This window comes from Orcinus orca, chromosome 1, assembly GCF_937001465.1.
Source record: "Orcinus orca chromosome 1, mOrcOrc1.1, whole genome shotgun sequence".
Taxonomy (NCBI): Eukaryota; Metazoa; Chordata; class Mammalia; order Artiodactyla; family Delphinidae; genus Orcinus; species Orcinus orca.
In genome coordinates, this window is record NC_064559.1 from 41,692,614 (window position 1) to 41,710,655 (window position 18,042).

General features: G+C 50.7%; 1 protein-coding gene across 2 annotated transcripts in view; it reads right to left on the minus strand.

The window, feature by feature from the left end:
* The window catches only part of PACC1 (proton activated chloride channel 1), a 44,982-nt gene that overhangs the window by 8,050 nt on the left and 18,890 nt on the right, over window positions 1–18,042 (minus strand). Inside the window, exons 3-7 of one of the 2 annotated variants that reach the window (XM_004275270.3) lie at window positions 10,820–11,029; window positions 9,248–9,399; window positions 4,227–4,369; window positions 2,841–2,985; window positions 233–340 (exon numbers count right to left, since the gene is read on the minus strand). In XM_004275270.3, the coding sequence (XP_004275318.1) occupies window positions 233–340; window positions 2,841–2,985; window positions 4,227–4,369; window positions 9,248–9,399; window positions 10,820–11,029 (758 nt within the window). Of the gene's footprint in view, window positions 1–228; window positions 341–2,840; window positions 2,986–4,226; window positions 4,370–9,247; window positions 9,400–10,819; window positions 11,030–18,042 lie in introns of those variants that run through there. The other variant, XM_033438063.2, reaches the window with a different exon arrangement.

The window sequence follows — 18,042 nt, forward strand, 5'->3', positions numbered from 1 at the left end:
ACGCTGGACACCAGATAAACGGTGAACAAAGACGAAGCCCTCACATTCACAGCGACGACAGTCCAGGGTTAAAGATGAGATCAATTAAACACAAATGATACAGAAAATGAATGTCATAAATACAAAAGACACAGAAATCTGCGCTATGACAGAAGATGAGGACGGCCTGCAAGGATGCACCAACATGCCTTGGGGTGGGAAGTTCCCTCTCAAGGTCGGAGATAATACTCACATCTTGGACTTTCTGGACGAAAGGATCTTTCCATTCAAAGACCACAAAAAACAACTGAGCACTTTTTTCGGCCGCTGGCCTCTGGTCAATGTAGTTAACCACGCTGGTCTAGGTAGAGAGGAGAGAAAACAGTGTTACACCGCTTCTGCGTCCCTTCCTGGCCAGGGCCACAGGGAAGGAGAGGGCAGTTAGCGGAGCTGAGACCTCGGCTCTCCTCGCACCATCTTTTGGAGGGAGAGAGCCAAAAACCTCCTCTACACGATATCCCGAGACTGGTCCCAGAGCCAAGGCTTTACGTTGGTTTCCATCATTCTTTGAGGAAACGGACAGGATCTGGGGTGCACAATAGGTGTTTTGGATTGTCACTGAAATCTGTCGCTAGGTATCTGTACCTGATTAAACCATTTTCAAAGTACTGTGTAAGACACAACTAAAAGCCATAAAAATTCCAAATGTCAAAATACTTGACCTGAAGAGCTGAGTATTTCAACCCTTCCAGTCTGCAGGGACCAAGTACAGCCTCGCAGTTCTGCCCAGCTGAGCACTCCCTGGAAACACACGGTGAGCAGGCGTGCTTGGTGAGGCCTGCTTACAGCTTCTACAGGGGCTGTGAGGTGAAGTGGAGAGCAGACGGGTTCCAGAGTCTGGCTGGGCCATCCTCTGGTCTGAGCCTCTGCTTTGCTCTCATAAAATGGGGGGACAAAATGCCATTTGGGGGACATTTTTTGTCTACTGAGTTGTAGAGAGCCTCTCATGAAACAACACACAAGAAAAGCATTTTAAACTTTAAAACATGATAGAAAAACATTATAAATTGTTTTAAAAATTTTTTTTCAAAAGAGTTCACATCCCCCACCAAAGACTTCCAACGCAGATGATGCTGAGAGGCACACAAACATTCTACAGTGCACAGGCTCACAGGGGTCTGGCCCGCCGGTTTCAGATCACAGCTAGAGCTACCAGGAGAGCCGGGGTAGCCTGGGGAGACCTAACTGTAAGGTGAACACACTGAGTCTCCCTTTCTCCGCTGATTTGGGGGCCGGATGGGAAAGAACTTGGAGTTCTTGGAGAAAAGTGTGGCGTAAAAGTCCGGGAGATGACAGTTATCTTACAAAATACGAATAAGGACCTACTGCCAGAGGGTCGTTGCCTAAGGCAGGAAAAAAGCCCTGTCCCTCTGAAGAAAAATGGCTTCAAGCTGTTCCCAAAGGCCTCCAATCTGGAATCGTCCTAGGAGCGCGGCGTGGGGAGGGGCAGACCCGGACGAGAGCCCGGCTTCCATCCACCCTGTCGGTTGGAGTGGGTCCCTCTCCAAGTCAGCCCTTTCCTAAAGCTGCCCCTTGGAGTCCAGCCCAAATGGAAAACCTCCAAGGAGGAGGAGGGGATGCGAGAACAGAGCTGTCTCCTCACTGCCTCTGCAGGCACCCAGCCACCGACACGCGGGATGGCCGGGCCCTGGGCAGGGATGCTGGCAGGATGGCAGCACCCCTGCAGAGGTGGAAGCCCCACAGGCAGGGGTGCGGCCCTGCTTTGGGTGGTGACTGCCTACCAGCCCTGCTGAGGCAACCAAAATGTCCCGTCCCTCCATCCCTCCACCCCCGGTGCCACGCCTTCTTCCAACATCCTCTCCAGCTGCCCCCAGGATCACGGCCTATCTCCTGGCCCCAAGTCAGGGGGCTGAAAGCTTTTTGATCAGGCTTCCCATTAGTAAAGAATTCTGAGCACGTGCCAACATATTTATAACTTTCTTAGAAGGGACATAACATTACTATTATCGTTCTAATGTTACATGCATTTTAAAACATTCAAAAATAGAGAAAGGATGAGGTTTTAAAAATTAATACAAAAAGAGGGGCTTCCCTGGTGGCGCAGTGGTTAAGAATCAGCCTGCCAACTCAGGGGACACAGGTTCGAGCCCTGGTCCAGGATGATACCACATGCCGCAAAGCAACTAAGCCCGTGCGCCACAACTACTGAGCCCGTGCTCTAGAGCCCTCCAGCCACAACTACTGAAGCCCGCGCGCCTAGAGCCCGTGCTCCGCAACAAGAGAAGCCACCGCAATGAGAAGCCCGCGCACCACAACGAAGAGTAGCCCCCGCTCGCAACAACTAGAGAAAACCTGCACCCAGCAATGAAGACCCGATGCAGCCAAAAATAATTTTTAAAAATTAATACGAAAAGAAAGCTAGTATTTTCCTCCTGTGTCCCAATGGATCACCATGCACCCCACACTCCAGAGGCTACCATACCCAGTCTCTGCCCTACCAATAGTCAACTTTTTTATGCAGCCGCCAGCCTCTCAGAGCGCGGCGGGGGAGCAGAGCAGAACTAAACAGGCATCAGATTGAGCCGCATGAGGCGCTACTCTGTAAAACGCTCCGCCGTGTGCACTGTGAGGGCTGCAGCGACAAAGGGAAAGGGCCTGGGGTATGCCCTGCCTGCAGAAGAACATGCAGACTCCCGGGCACCGGCTCCACTCTCATCCTGGCGAAGGCCTCCTCACCCCAAAGACCCTGTGCACCGGTCACCCGCTCTGCGAAGCTTCCCTCCACCCTGCAATCAAGGGTGGAGTCAGTGGCCATGCGAAGCGAGCCCAGCGCCACCTACCTCCTGCCGGAACTCCACGGCCTCCCGCCCGTCCTCCTCCTCGGTCTTCACCAGGGACATCTTGACCCAGGTGCGGAAGCCGCCCGAGAACTTCCAGCCGGAATAGGCGCTCTCGCAGGCCTGCATGAAGCCTACCCTGTCTGGGCTTGGAGGGCAGAGAAGAAAGGTCCACGTTAATCAGGCGGGATTCGAACGTGGTCAGGCTCAAACTCCAGCCCCTACGTCAAGCCAATTTCTCTGCTGGTACCACCAGGATGCTCCCACTGCCCACTGCCCCCTTCCTCAAAGGCCGGCTTTTTGGCTTCCAGATGGAGGGGGAGCTGTCAGCTGCCTCAAGGCACGAGCACGGTCGCTGAGGCTCCCGGCAGGAGAAGCCCTCCCCACTCCCACCCACCCACCCCCAGCATCTGCTCCCGGAGCAGCCAGCACCGCGTTCTGCAGACGCACCCCTAGCGCCTCAGAGAAATCTGGGTTTCAGCAGCCCTGGGGTGCCCTCATTGGCCCTCAGCCTCCCTGAAGCCCCTGAGAAGGGAAGAGGCTTCCCCAGGGAGCTCTCAGCCAGGCAGGACACCACAACACCCACTCAGGATGGTGCAGACGTGGCAGGATCATAACGCACACAGGCAGGTGGCAACCACATGGCGGTACTGAGGACCCACACAAGAGGAGCAGAAAGGGCCTGGGCAGGCAGGGGACACGGCCAGCTTCAAGCAGGGAAGGGAGAGGGAACTCTAGGTGGCAGAAGGTGCCGAGGAGGAGGCCCTGGGCTCCAAGATGGGCAGGATTGGGGCGCTGGGGTGTGAACGGCAGTGGCAGCTCACGGCCTCGTCAGCTGGCGGAGCGGCCTCCTCTCTGCCCTAGCTGCCGCCCGGCTTCCTTGGAATGGAGCCCCAGGGCCACGCAGGACCTGGAGGGACTGAGTCACCCCCGCTCAGGCCCATGCCGAAAGCGCTCCCACGGCCCACGACACGAGCACTCTGGGCCCCCGAGGTGGCACCACCCACGAACAGGACATTTCATCCTCCTGTTAGAAACGCGTGGCAAACAGGCACTGAGCCCTCACGCAGGGCTGGACCCAGTTCCAGGACACCGTGGGGAGCCAGGCCCAGGGGAGGAGCTGCCCTCCAGGGGGCTCACAAAACCCCGTCCTCGGCAGCCCCAGCCAGGAGCGGTGGGCCCCACCAACCTCCCTCCAGGACTCAACCAGCGCTGCGTTTCGGAACCCCCTACACCGGGCTCGCCTGACCTCGTGGAGAGGCCCCCCTCCAGGCCAGTGGCTCATCCACAGCCCTGCTTCCCTGCACCCTCTGCCCCAGCCTAGGGATGAGCACGGCCGGAATGAGAGAAGGAGTGTCGAGCAAGCCCGCCCTGAGCTCTAAAGGCCACCTTTGCAGGAACTCCTGGAAAGAAGAGAAGAGGAGGTAATCGATGGCGCTGAAGTCCTCACTGCTCTGGTTCAGGCGGAACTGGAGGAAGACGAGCTCCCGCTTCTTCACCTCCCGGGGCCCCTGCACAATCAGGGCGGATTTCTGCAGAGACAAAGGCCAGAGTCTCAGCCGGGAGAGCCGCGTGGGTGCTCCTGACCTCGCCTTGGGCACACAGGGCTCCTCACCCCACCCCACGCCCAGGAACAGCGTCTGGACCGGGCCTGACAGCAACCTGTCCTCCCGCCACGAGCCTCACTGGCTGGCAGTGCTGGGGAAGCTCTTTATTTAGAAAGGGTACTAACTTCCATCTGGTATAGGTACAACTGTTTTTTTCCAGTTCGTCACTTTCCCATTAACTCTGTTCTAATGCCATTTGTTATATGAAGCTCTAAAGGTGATATAGTGAAATTTGTCAATCTTCTTCACAGCTTCTAGATTTTGCTTGCTAAGGGAAACCAAAATTATATCAATATTCTCCTGTATTTCTTCATAGCACTTTTTAAAAAACTTTACATTTAGATACACAATATGCCTGCCTTTGAGTTTTGTCTATGGTATGAAATAGGGATCTCACTCTCACTACCCAAACAGTGGTCAAACAGACGCAGGTTTGACCCCTGAATGTTTACTCATTCTGGTATCTGACTGGGCAGGTCCCCTCCACATCACTCCCCACCCCATCCCCAAAACCTGGCAGGGTTATTCCATATACATGCTCTATTTTTTAAAATAAATTTATTTTTATTTTTGGCTGCATTGGGTCTTTGTGCTGCGCACGGGCTTTCTCTAGTTGCGGCGAGCAGGGGCTACCCTTCATTGTAGTGCGCAGGCTTCTCACTGCAGTGGCTTCTCTTGTTGCAGAGCATGGGCTCCAGGCGTGCAGGCTTCAGTAGTTGTGGCTCGCAGCTCTAGAGCGCAGGCTCAGTAGTTGTGGCGCACGGGCTTAGTTGCTCCGCATCATGTGGGATCTTCCTGGACCAGGGCTCGAACCCGTGCCCCTGCGTTGGCAGGCGGATTCTTAACCACTGCGCCACCAGGGAAGTCCCCACATGCTCTTCTAAATGTACTTTAAAACCAGCTTGTTAAGTTCCATGAAAAAATTCAACTGGGACTTTTAACTGTGATGACACTGGATTTACAGATTAACTGGGGAGAAACATCTTTACATCTACTTTTATAAATACTCTACCGAGATTTGAAGAGAGTATTCTGACAGGTACAGTGTTACAACATGCACTTACTCTAAGTTTATTAATTGTGCCAATTCAATTCTCACTTCTTATCCTTACTACTTTGTCTGTTTGAACTGTGAATTTGAGAGAGGTGTTAGTAACACTCTAAGGTGATAGTACTTTTTATTTCTAACAGGTTTTGCCTGAGGAATACAAAGGGTATGCTGTTTTGCTGTTTTGCACATAAAAATTTATGGCTGTTAAGTCTTAGTGGGGAGAAGTGGAGTTTGAACCTCTTGTCCACATAAACAGCCCTCTTTTAACCATTTGCATCTGGAATTCCATTTTAACTGACAGTAAAACTGCCACTCCACTTCTTCTGCAGCTGTCTTCTGCATTTTCCCAAGAGATCTCTGCCCATCTGTTTATTTTCAACCTTTCCATGACAGGTTAAGGGGCAGCAGAGAATGCTAACTGTCCCCAGTTTCCATTATCCACTTCGTCCTGCAGAACCAGTGCTGCTTCCCCAGTTGCAGATTTTAGCAGGATATAGTCGCCCACTGGAGGCGCATTTCTGGCCTCAAATGTGGCCATGGGACGAAGTTCCTGGAATGAGCACGAAAGTGACTCACACAATCCCACGCCAGGCCCTTAGCGGGGAACTGCCCGCCCTCCGCTGCTCACCTTCCCGAGATGGGGCAGTGCACACGCACGTGCTGGTGGGTCAGCACTGACCCCAAGGACCGAGACGGCGCCCGGGGATGGCAGAGTGACAGACAGAAGCCCTCACTGGCCATCCTGCGAGGCAGCACTGCCCGCACACACAGACGTCCCCCAAGAAAAAAACAGCCCTCTCTTATCTCAGCCGCTGTGTTTGTCTGGAGTGTTTGCTTTTGTACAGGAGCTTAGCCTGTACTCTGACCAACATAAGTTGTTTTCCAGAACTGGAGGGCTGAGGGAACAACCGCCTGAAGATAAGGCATCACCTTCACATTTGGACACCGGGAATATGGCAGGCGGTGAGGAAACAGACATGGGTCCTACAGGCCGGGAAGGCGGTGACCCTAACTGCGCCAGAGCAAGGCATTTGGTAAAAACTAACGAGATTTAATTGAGGGTACAAGAGGTAGAGACTAGAAAATAAATGAGAATCTGAAGATTGATGAAGCAGGACCAGATGAGCCCCTTGGCTGGGATGCTTTCACGTGGACTCAACAGGATGTAAACAGCCACGTTTCTGCAGACATCTCACTGCAAACAAAGGGGCTGCGGGCAGCAGAAGGATAAGGACTGTTCAGCCTCCAACCTATACAGCCCAAAGCCGCGGGGCCCAGGGAGGGCCTGTTTTCTAGTGTCCACTCCAGAGGACGGGCCCAGAAGATCACAGCCAAGGCAGGCTCTCCCAGTGGACAAGGCCAGGGCAATCCAGGACGCAGGAGTCTCTGCCGAGGTGCAGGCCCTGCCACCCGCCTCTGCCTTCCTCCCGGGGGCCGAGGCAGGACGCCTCACAGGTCCCACCCAAGGGGCTCCATCAGGCTACGGGGGCGGCTATGCTTCCCGCTCTTCCCTTTCCCTCAGGAGCTCCACTGCGCCCCTCTGCTCCTCCTTCGCGGCTCTGCACTCTGTAGGGAGGGGACCTGGTACCCAGGGAGCGGGTTAGCTCTCTCTAGTTTGCGGCTGTGAATGGCAAGGAGCCCCAGTGCTGAAGACTGCCCATCACCCAGGGCTGGAGACAGGTAACTTCAGTCAACTTAAGTTTGCATGGAAATGACTCCCATTTTGTGCCCTTACTTTATGGTTTTCTATAATACTTAAACTGTGTAACTATTATAACAGATACAACTGGCATGAACAGGTTTGGGACACAGGACTCCTAGTTAGCGTACTACTCAATGGGGAGCCGAGAGGAAAGACGGCCAGAGAGCCTGTACCTGCAGTGCCATCTAAGCACGCACGGGCATCCAGTCGGTACGCAGGGAACGGAGAGAGCGGGGAATCCAGACCGACAGCGTTTGTACTCTATTATCTAGCTCTTCATTAAAATTTTTAAAAGTTCTTCTCCTTTTCATTTAAATTAGCTTCCGTTTCCCTGGAGTCCTTTCTGTTTTTTCCTCTCCATCCTTTTATGTGGTTGGTTTCGTGTAAAAGTCTAGTGGCCCTTAATTCTCCATTCTTCTTTCTGAGTGAAGGGTTAGGCTGACTAGTACAGGTCTGGGCTGTGGGTTTCTTCCTAACAGGCCCTCTCCCAGGCTTGCCCTTGCCTGGGGCTGACGGTGAGGACGCTCAGAGGCGGCAAGCAGAGAAGGCCAGCAGGCCAGGCGCTCTGCGTACTTCTCTTCTGGGAAAAGATTCCTTTCTGATGGCTCTCTCCTTCCATTGTGGACGTCCAATCTCAAGTTCTGCTCTGTTTCTCTCTGCTGGCCCAATGCCCAAGCAGGGAACCTCCCCTTAGCTTAGGTAGAGAATGGGCCCAGAGCCTTTTCCCCGGAGCAGACACTGTCCCCAGCAGCTCTACGAGCCCCGGGAGGGCTAAAAGCCTGGCAGGCGGTCCTGTAATTATTATCCTGACCTGCCCTACAGCAGCCCTGCTCTTTAACATGCTGACACAGAGCCAGCAGTTGGAAGGAAAGCTTTCACCTCTACAGCAGTCCTCTCCGGCGTCTGTTTTAGGGCATGGGTTTTCTCTGATTCTGCTCCATCAATCTGACCCAGTGTGCTATTTATATTTTACACCAGTTCCTCAAAATTTCTGGTCCTCAGATGATACCCGTCCTTGGTTTGCAGGGCTGTTACTGATATTTTATCTTATTCTATTTTTTGCAGGAGTGGGAATCATTTCAGCAGGATTTTAGGAGGAGGTCTAGAACAAATATTAACGAAAAAGTCTTAGTGGGATTCTTTCATCTCAAGGCCCACCTGTAGTTCCTTATCACCCAAAGGAGCAGGTCCTTCTCCACAGCAGATACACACGCTTTCCTCATTTGGCCGGTACTTCTGTCCACAACTTCACCGCCCACCGCCCTTCTGGGGGCACCTGGCCCTCCAGAAACACCCACCTGTGGAATTTTGCTCAGAGGCACAAACAAACATGCTGTCTCCTCCCTTTATGCCTTGGTGCAGTTCCTCTGCCTAGAAAACCTTTCCTTCCTCTCTTTGAGCTGGAAAACTTACTCAGCCCTGTTCAATCCTTTTGGAAACAAGGATATGGGATGAAAAGGAGAAGATGTAAATATATACGAAATTCCTTCCCTGCCTCCAGAACCCTGTGCAGACGCTGTTCCCGGCCACCACCCACTCCCCAGCTGAGCGGAGCCGTGGGTGACGGCAGGGCGGGGGTCCTTGTTCCCGGACCAGTGCTCCTTCTTACACCGGCAGAGTTATTCCAAAATATGGATGCCTAGGTCCCGCCCCCAGGACCAGTGATTCAGGTGGGCCCACATGGAACCCCGAATCTTTGCTTTCGGAAGGGATCCTGGCAATTCTGTCGGGCAGTCAGCTATGGGACCCACTTGGCTGTGTCACACCGGCCCCACTCTGCAGCCCGCCACCCTTCCATCCAGGACAGGATCTTATCACTTTGTCGGGAATCCCGGAGGGTCACTCAGAGGAGGCCGAAGGCCCCACTGCCCTCCCTGAAAGCAGGTGAGCCAGCCGCGGCCAGACTCCACTTAGGAGTGTTTGCCAGGGGCCGAGGGCCCGCACCGATGTGGGGAGGGGGGAGGCCACCTGGCAGAAAGAAGACGGGTCCTCAGGGTGCGAGGCCAACGGAGCACGCTGCCCAGACCCAGCTCGGGGAGACGAGAGTTACCAGGGTCTGATTGGAGAAGGGGTCCGTGTAGTTGATCGTCTGGGTGGTGCAGTTCATGTCTCCTGGCTGGCCGGGGCTCTTCAGAGGTGGAATGACCTCGTAATGGTGCTTACAGCTGAGCAGCTGGGCCTGACCAGGGTACAGGGCAATGCCTGGGGGACAAGCAGGGAAAAGTGAACGGTCACAGTCCCTCACCACACCCCTAAAATCATGTCACATATATTTTTTCACACCCGCCAACCACCTAAGTTCAGGACTCCCTGGGTGACTGCAGACGAGGGAGAAGAAAAGTGTCACAGAGGATGGGGAGCTACACACTCTGCCCTCAGAAAGCCCTGCTCTAATGGAGGAGACAACTGCCCCCTCGGTAAGCCCCTCCCGGCCGGGGATACAGCCTCCCCAGTGCCTGCACCAAAACCCGCCCCGCTTCAGAACCCTGCTCCACACCCTCCAAGGAGGCCTCCGAGACCAAGCCGGGCACTAACAGGCCCCCCGCACCGCCGCCCACCTGCAGACTCACTGGGCAGCCCTCGGCTGTGGGACTCCCCAGGTCTCATTCCGTCTCGCATCTCCTGCCCAGACTGGGAGCTCCAAGTGTGCAAGTCGCGGCCCCAAATCCCTCCCCCTCCCACAGCCGAGGCACCTCGTTCAAAGCTCTAAGGACAGCAGCTGTTCTAACCTCAATAGTAGAAACACTGAGAGCAGCACATGGCCCCAGACACAGGCAGAGTCAGACCAAGAGACCAGACAGACAGAGTAAAACCCACACATAAAGAGACAAAAGCAGACAGAGAAGAGGAACAATCACGAAACAGGCAAAGACAGGCAAGCGCACTGGGACCAGCACACCTGTCAAGAAGCCCCAGGCAGAGGGGACCTGAGACTCCGGCTCTGCCCTGTGAACAGGCCATCCGAGGGTCACTCGGGGGCATCCTGTGGGCAGAGCCTGAGCTCACAGAGCTCACACCTCCCGGTCCACTCCACGCTGCCAGAGCCCAGTGCCAGCCCCACTGCCCCGGAGCAGACAGCCCGCTCTACAGCAGAGACAGCCCCTCGCAGGGACAGGAGAGGTACAGATGATGTGGCCTGGGAGCCCCTCTCCAGGCAGAGCCCCGCCCACCTCTGGATGGCCTCGCCTCCCTGCCACCTGTAACTCCCACTTCTCCGCATCACTGGCCTCTGGCTCCAGCCAGGCTAGACTCATCCTCTCCAGAGAAGCCCTCTGCCTCCCTACGCTCACCTTTGCTCCTGTAGACCCCCCTCCCAGAGAAACTGTCTTCCATTTACCAAAGCCCAGCTCATATCCTGCCACTGAGCATAAGCATTCCTTGCCCACCCCAGTCCTGCAGCGACCACTCCAGGCTCGGCCCACCTCCCTCCTTTGCACGTGACACTCTGCTGGGTACCAACAGCAGCTCTTGGGGTGCATAACCCACACCTAGACTGTGCTCGGACTCCTCTGCCCTGCCCGTGGTGCCCAGCAGGACGCCAGAAGTGCAACGGCAGCTCAGGGAGTATTTGCAAGTCGATGCCCCAGGCCTGGGCCTGATGTCTGCCTGGTGCAGGCTCTACCTGGGGCGTCGTAGCGATCCACCTCCTTGTAAGACACCGACATGACAGGGTGCTTGAGTTTCTCACGGAAGTCCGTGATGGTCTGGTAGACCAGGAAGACGGCCACGGCCATGAGCAGCAGGTAGATGAAGATGAGCAGCACGGAGAAGACGTTCTTCAGGCAGGCCTTGCTAAAGCGGATGCTGCTGCAGGCGGACTCGCTGTCCAGGGCTGAAGGACAATGACACACACGTGAGCCAGAGGAGGTGGGCAACCTCCAGGCCCACGACCTGCTTTACCAAGGAGCCGAGGTTGCCCACACATCCAACCTCCCCACCTCAGCCCTCACATCCGAATCACAACACGCGGCCCCTGTCGACATTCACCACACACCTGCTCTGCCGGGAGGGGGACCCTGAGCTGAAGGAGGCGCCCCTCTAGAGGGACAGACAGTTACAACCCAGCAAGGGAGCCGGCCCCAGCCTACCTCTCTGGCCCCATCCCCTGACCACTCCACTCCCCCAGGACCAGCTGTACTAAACAACTGTTCCCAGTGTGCCCTCCTCAGCCCTGGAGCCCCTCACACCCCAAGCCTGGCCTGAGGCACTGCTCCTGCGGACTCCTAACTCATCCTTCAGGGTTCAGTTTAGAAAGGCATTTCCTCAAGGAAGCCTTCCCTGACCCCATAACTTGATTTGGGCACCCCTTCCTCAGTGCTCCCAGGGCACCCTATGTCCACTGTCATCACTCTGCAATGCTACTGTCTACATGTCTTTTTATCCCCCTAGGCTGTGAGCTCCACGAGGGCAGAGACAGGGCCAGTCTTGTCCATACTGAACCCCTAGCCCTTCACGCTGTGCCTGGAATAGAGCAGGCATTCTGCAATTAGATGGTAAATGACTGAACGTGTCCCGATGCCAGCCCCTTCCCAAAAGTCCTATGTTGAAGCCCTAACCCCCAATGTGACAATATTTGGAGACAGGGCAGTTAAGGAGATAATTGGGTTAAACAAGGTCATAAGGATGGGCCCTAATCCAATAGGACTAGTATCCTTATAAGAAGAGCGAGAGCCCAATGGCATTTTTCACAGAACTAGAACAAAAAATTTTTTGATTTATGCAGAAACACGAAACACCCTGAAAGCCACAACAATCTTGAGAAAGAAGAATGGAGCTAGAGGGATCATGCTCCCTGACTTCAGACTACACTGCAAAGCTACAGTCATCAAAACAGTATGGTAGGGGCACAAAAACAGAAATACAGATCAATGGAACAGGACAGAAAGCCCAGAAATAAACCCACACACTCATGGTCACCTAATCTATGACGAAGGTGGTAAGAATACACAATGGAGAAAAGACAGTCTCTTCAATAAGTGATGCTGTGAAAACTGGACAACTACATGTAAAAGAATGAAATTAGAACATTCTCTAACACCATACACAAAAATAAACTCAAAGTGGATTAAAGACCCAAATGTAAGACTGGATACTATAAAACTCCTAGAGGAAAACATAGGCAGAACACTCCTGGACATAAATTACAGCAATATTTTTTCTGAACCATCTCCTAGAGTAATGGAAATTAAAAAAAAAAAATGGGACCCAATTAAACTAAAAAGCTTTTGCACAACAAAGGAAACTATAAACAAAATGAAAAAACAACCTATGGTCTGGGAGAAAATATTTGCAAACTATGTGACTGACAAGGGATTAATTCCCAAAATATACAAACAGGCCATACAGCTTAATATCCAAAAAACAAACAACCCAATAAAAAATGGGCAGAAGACCTAAAGAGACATTTCTCCAAAGAAGACATACAGATGGCCAAAAGGCACATGAAAAGATGCTCAATATCGCTAATTATTAGAGAAATGCAAATCAAAACTCCAGTGAGGTTACCACTTCACACCAGTCAGAATGGCCATCACCAAAAAGTCTACAAATAATAAATGCTGGAGAGGGTGTAGAGAAAAGGGATCCCTCCTACACTGTTGGTAGGAAGGTAAATAGGTGCAGCCACTATGGAGAACAGTATGGAGGTTCCTTAAAAAACTAAAAATAGAATTACCATATCATCCTGCAATTCCACTCCTGGGCATATATCTGGAGAAAACTCTAATTCAAAAAGATATATGCATCCCAATGTTCACAGCAGCACTATTTACAATAGCCAAGACATGGAAGCAACCTAAGTGTCCAATCAATAGATGAATGGATAAAGAAGATATGGTGTGTATATATACACACACACACACACACACACACACACACACACACACACACAGTGGAATACTACTCAGCCATAAAGAAGAAATAATGCCATCTGCAGTAACATGAATGAATCTAGAGATTATCATATTAAGTGAAGTAAATCAGAGAAAGACAAATATCATGGGATATCACTTATATGTGGAATCTAAAAAAAAGATACAAATGAACTTATTTACAAAACAGAAATAGAGCCACAGACACATAAAACAAACTTAGGTTACCAAAGGGGATACTGGAGGGGGTGTGGGGTGAGATAAACTAGAAGTTTGGGATTAACATATACACACTACTATATATAAAATAGGTAAACAACAAGGACCTACTGTGTAGCACAGGGAACTATACTCAATATTTTGTAATAATGGAAAAGAATCTGAAAAAGCGTAAATAAAAAACCATATATATATAAAACTGAATCGCTCTGCTGTACGCTTGAAACTAACACAACATTGTAAATTAACTATATTCCACCCCCCCCCAAAAAAAAAGAAGAAGAGGGAGAGACACCAATGATGCATACACACAGAGAAAAAGTCACATGAGGGGGTGACAGTGGACAGAGTTCAAGGATGGCAGAGCAGTCAGAGAAAGTTAGGGGGAAACATGAAAGGGAGGGGGCCACATAGGGTAGTCAACTTCCAAATCTGAAAATTAAATATGCTCAACTTCTTGACTGGAGACACCAGGAGGGCCAGCAAAAAAGCAGCAGGTGGAAACCAAAAGATCTGAGTGGAGATTTCAGCTGCTGCTAATGCAAGGAACATAGATTAGAACTTGAGTCTTGTCATTTTAACTACCTGCTAAGACAAAACTTCTTCAGAGGATCATAAGAGAATCCAGAACCTCTATAACGTGTCATTAATAGCATCTAGTGTTCAATTAAAAAATCACCAGACATGCACAAAAACAAGAAAATGTGACCCATACTCAAGGAAAAAAGCAGTATATAGAAACCAATGCCAAGATGACCCCAAATGTTGCGATTAGCAGACAGGAATTTTACAGCACTTTAAGGATTTAAAAGAAAATGTAAGGATAAGGAATGAACAGAGGGGAAATAGAGAATCTGAAACTGCAGAAAAGAACCAATGGGAATTCTAGAGCTGAAAAGAAAAATAAATAAAATGAAAAACTCACAGCATAGTCTTTAACAGCAAAAGTTGACAAGGAAAAAAAGCCAGTGTAGTTGAAGTTAAATGAACAGAAATTATCCAATCTAAAAAAAAAAAAAAAGATTGAAGAAAAAGACTAACAGAGCCTAGACAACTGTGGGACAATATCTAGCACTCTAACAACATGTAACTGAAGGGAGAAAATGGATCACAAAAAATATTTGAAAAACTAATGGCCCAAACTTCCCAAAACCGGAGAAAAAACATCAATTTATAGATCCAAGAAGCTCAATACATGCCAAGCAGGATAAATAAGAAAACCAATCCTACGCAAATCATAGTCAAACAGCCAATGCAAAGGTAAGAGAAAAATCTTGAAAGCAGCCAGGAAAAAAAAACGCATATTACATACAGGAAATTATATCTAATGATAGGTTAACTTTTGATCATAAGTAATGAAGGTCAAAAGACAACGGAACATCTTTAAAGTACTGAAAGAAAAAAATTCTGTCAACTGAGAATTTTAAAATTCCAGCAAAACTAACCTTCAAAAATGAAGGGGATAAGGTTATTTTCAAACACAAAAGCTGAGAGAATTCATCACCAATAGACTTGCACTACAATGCACGCTAAAGAAAATTCTGAAATGACACTAGATGGTAACACTCAGATGTATAGGAAGGAATAAAGATCCTTGGAAATGTTAAATAGGTAGGTAAATATAAAAAGCTATTTACATATTTTTAAAATTTTAGGCTATCTAAAGCAAAAATTATACAACAATACTGTAAGGTTTTCTAACTTTTGGGAAAGAAGGAACAGAGAAACAACATATAAGACAAATAGAAAACAGCAAAATGGTAGAACCAAATGCAACCATATCAATAATTACTGTAAATGTAAATGGACTAAACACTCCAATTAAAAGGCAGAGACTGTCAGCCTGGATTAAAAACTAGATCCAACCAAATGATGTCTATAAGAGATGGACTCTAAATACAAAGACAGAAGAGTATTTGCTCATAATTATTTCATTTTCTTTTATTTAAAAGCACAAAAGAGGAGCACAGAACTTTTTTTTTTTTTTTTTTGCGGTACGCAGGCCTCTCATTGCCATGGCCTCTCCCGCCGCGGAGCACAGGCTCCGGACACGCAGGCCCAGCGGCCACGGCTCACGGGCCCAGCTGCTCCGCAGCACGCGGGATCCTCCCGGACCGGGGCACGAACCCACATCCCCTGCATCGGCAGGCAGACTCCCAACCACTGTGCCACCAGGGAAGCCCAAGCACAGAACTTTAAATGTCCTAGGTTGACAGAGAGAAGGAAATCATTCATTCTTTACTTCTACAAACATACATCAAGCATCAACTCTACATGCAACACTTTGTACTAGGTGCTTCAGGGAGATACCAAGAGAGAAGGATTGATGGTTTGTGCTACAAGTGCTACAGGATTCAGAAGGATGTGAAGATGTAAAATGTGAGACTTCCTTTTCTTGGAGGGCTGAATGGGGAGTGCAGGGCTAAGGGCAGAGATCAGCAAAGGCTTTGTGGAGGAGGTTGCATTAGCCCTGTCCCTAAAGCACCAGGAGGATTTTGAGGAAGAAATAATGTGGTGTTCATTATTCATTTGTTTTGCGAACTGAAAGACCAGATATCTAGGCCAGTGGTAGAGTAAGAGCTTGGTCTCCAGCCCCAGCTCTGCTACTAAATATAACTACTCTGTGACCCAGGACAGTTACTTAATGCTCCTAAGGCTAACATTCTTCATGTGAAAAGGAAATAATCATTTCAAATGAGAGATTGTTGTAAAATGCACTACAGAGTGCCTGCTCAATGAATTACTGTTATTGGAGACCCAGAACGTACCCACTACTCCTCAAAAAATGAAGCCCTCAATGATGAAGATAACAAAGATGAAGAGCATGGAATGACAATCTCATAATAATTAACTAGAAAAAATATACGCTGAAGATAAAATGGAGGTGGGGCAGAATACAGTGTCTTTCATATAGTAGTCATGTAATGTTTCCATGTCTGTTAAATGAATGAATAACCCAAATAACAGATGAACTAAGTCTTACAATGCTTACTAGCTACCCTGAATTGGTCAGAGAATACTAGTGTATTTCAGGCACATAAAAGAAATTATCCAATCTAAAAAAACCAACTGGTGTGCCTTATTATTTCTGGTAAAATAGTTTAGAAAATTCTTACTTTACAGGAATGGCAATTCCCAGAAGTGTCTGTGTGGTTCCTTCAGGCTGTGAAGAACAGGTTACTGCTGACAATGGCTGTTTACTCTAAGAGGAACCAGGAAGCCCCAAGGAAATCCCTTGGGTAGCTGAGAGTGAAGCCAAGGTACAAAGCAGCTCTAGTTCTCCAAAAGGAATTAAAGCAATTCACTTTTTCAACTTCCTTTGTCTCTGATTCTACTTTGGCTGCTTATTGTTTAGTAGGTCCCTAGTGGGACTGTGTCAATTTCTGCACCCTCACAGCTCTGCCACCTGCCTTCCCGCTGTGTTCCTCTCATGACCCTGCTCCACTTTACTCTTGAAGTCCCTCTCTCTGAGTTTTGCATGCAGACCCCCTCCTGGAGAGTATCCTGTATAGGGTACCCCATTAGGCACCTCACAAGACACTGCCCTTCTCCACACCCAGCCTGTAGATGGCTTCCCTTAGCTCTGGTGCTGATTCCTGATCAGTCACATGTAGCTTGGCTGCACGGCCACAGGACCCACAGTACGGTGGTTTGTGCACAGGGACCTGCCCATAGCTGTTTTGCTTGGAAAGCACTCCCAGCCCCATGGTCCATGTGAGACCACAGGTTCACTTCAAAACATGGCAGGTGGGGTGTTGTGAAGATGGCGGAAGAGTAAGACGCGGAGATCACCTTCCTCCCCACAGATACATCAGAAATACATCTACATGTGGAACAACTCCTATAGAACACCTACTGAATGCTGGCAGAAGACCTCAGACCTCCCAAAAGGCAAGAAACTCCCTACGTACCTGGGTAGGGCAAAAGAAAAAAAGAAAAAACAGAGACAAAAGAATAGGGATGGGACCTGCACCAGTGGGAGGGAGCTGTGAAGGAAGAAAGGTTTCCACACACTAGGAAGCCCCTTCGCCAGCGGAGACTGCGGGTGGCAGACGGGGGAACTTCGGAGCCGCGGAGGAGAGCACAGCAACAGGGGTGCGGGGGGCAAAGCGGAGAGATTCCCGCACAGAGGACTGGTGCCGACCGGCACTCACCAGCACGACAGGCTTGTCTGCTCACTCGCCAGGGCAGGTGGGACTGCGAGCTGAGGCTCGGGCTTTCGTCAGAGCGCAAGGAGAGGACTGGGGTTGGCTGCGTGAACACAGCCTGAAAGGGTCTGTGCACCACGGCTAGCCGGGAGGGAGTCCGGGAAAAGGTCTAGAGCTGCCGAAGAGGCAAGAGACTTTTTCTTCCCTCTGTTTCCTGGTGCGCGAGGAGAGGGGATTAAGAGCGCTGCTTGAAAGAACGCCAGAGACGGGCGCGAGCCGCGGCTAAAAGCGCGGACCCCAGAGACGGGCATGAGACGCTAAGGCTGCTGCTGCCGTCACCAAGAAGCCTGTGTGTGAGCACAGGTCACTCTCCACACCCCTCTTCCGGGGAGCCTATGCAGCCCGCCACTGCCAGGGTCCCGGGATCCAGGGACAACTTCCCCGGGAGAATGCACGGCGGCCCTCAGGCTGGTGCAACGTCATGCCGGCCTCTGCCGCCGCAGGCTCGCCCCGCAACCCGCGCCCCTCCCTCCCCCCGGCCTGAGTGAGCCAGAGCCCCCGAAACAGCGGCTCCTTTAACCCCGTCCTGTCTGAGCGAGGAACAGACG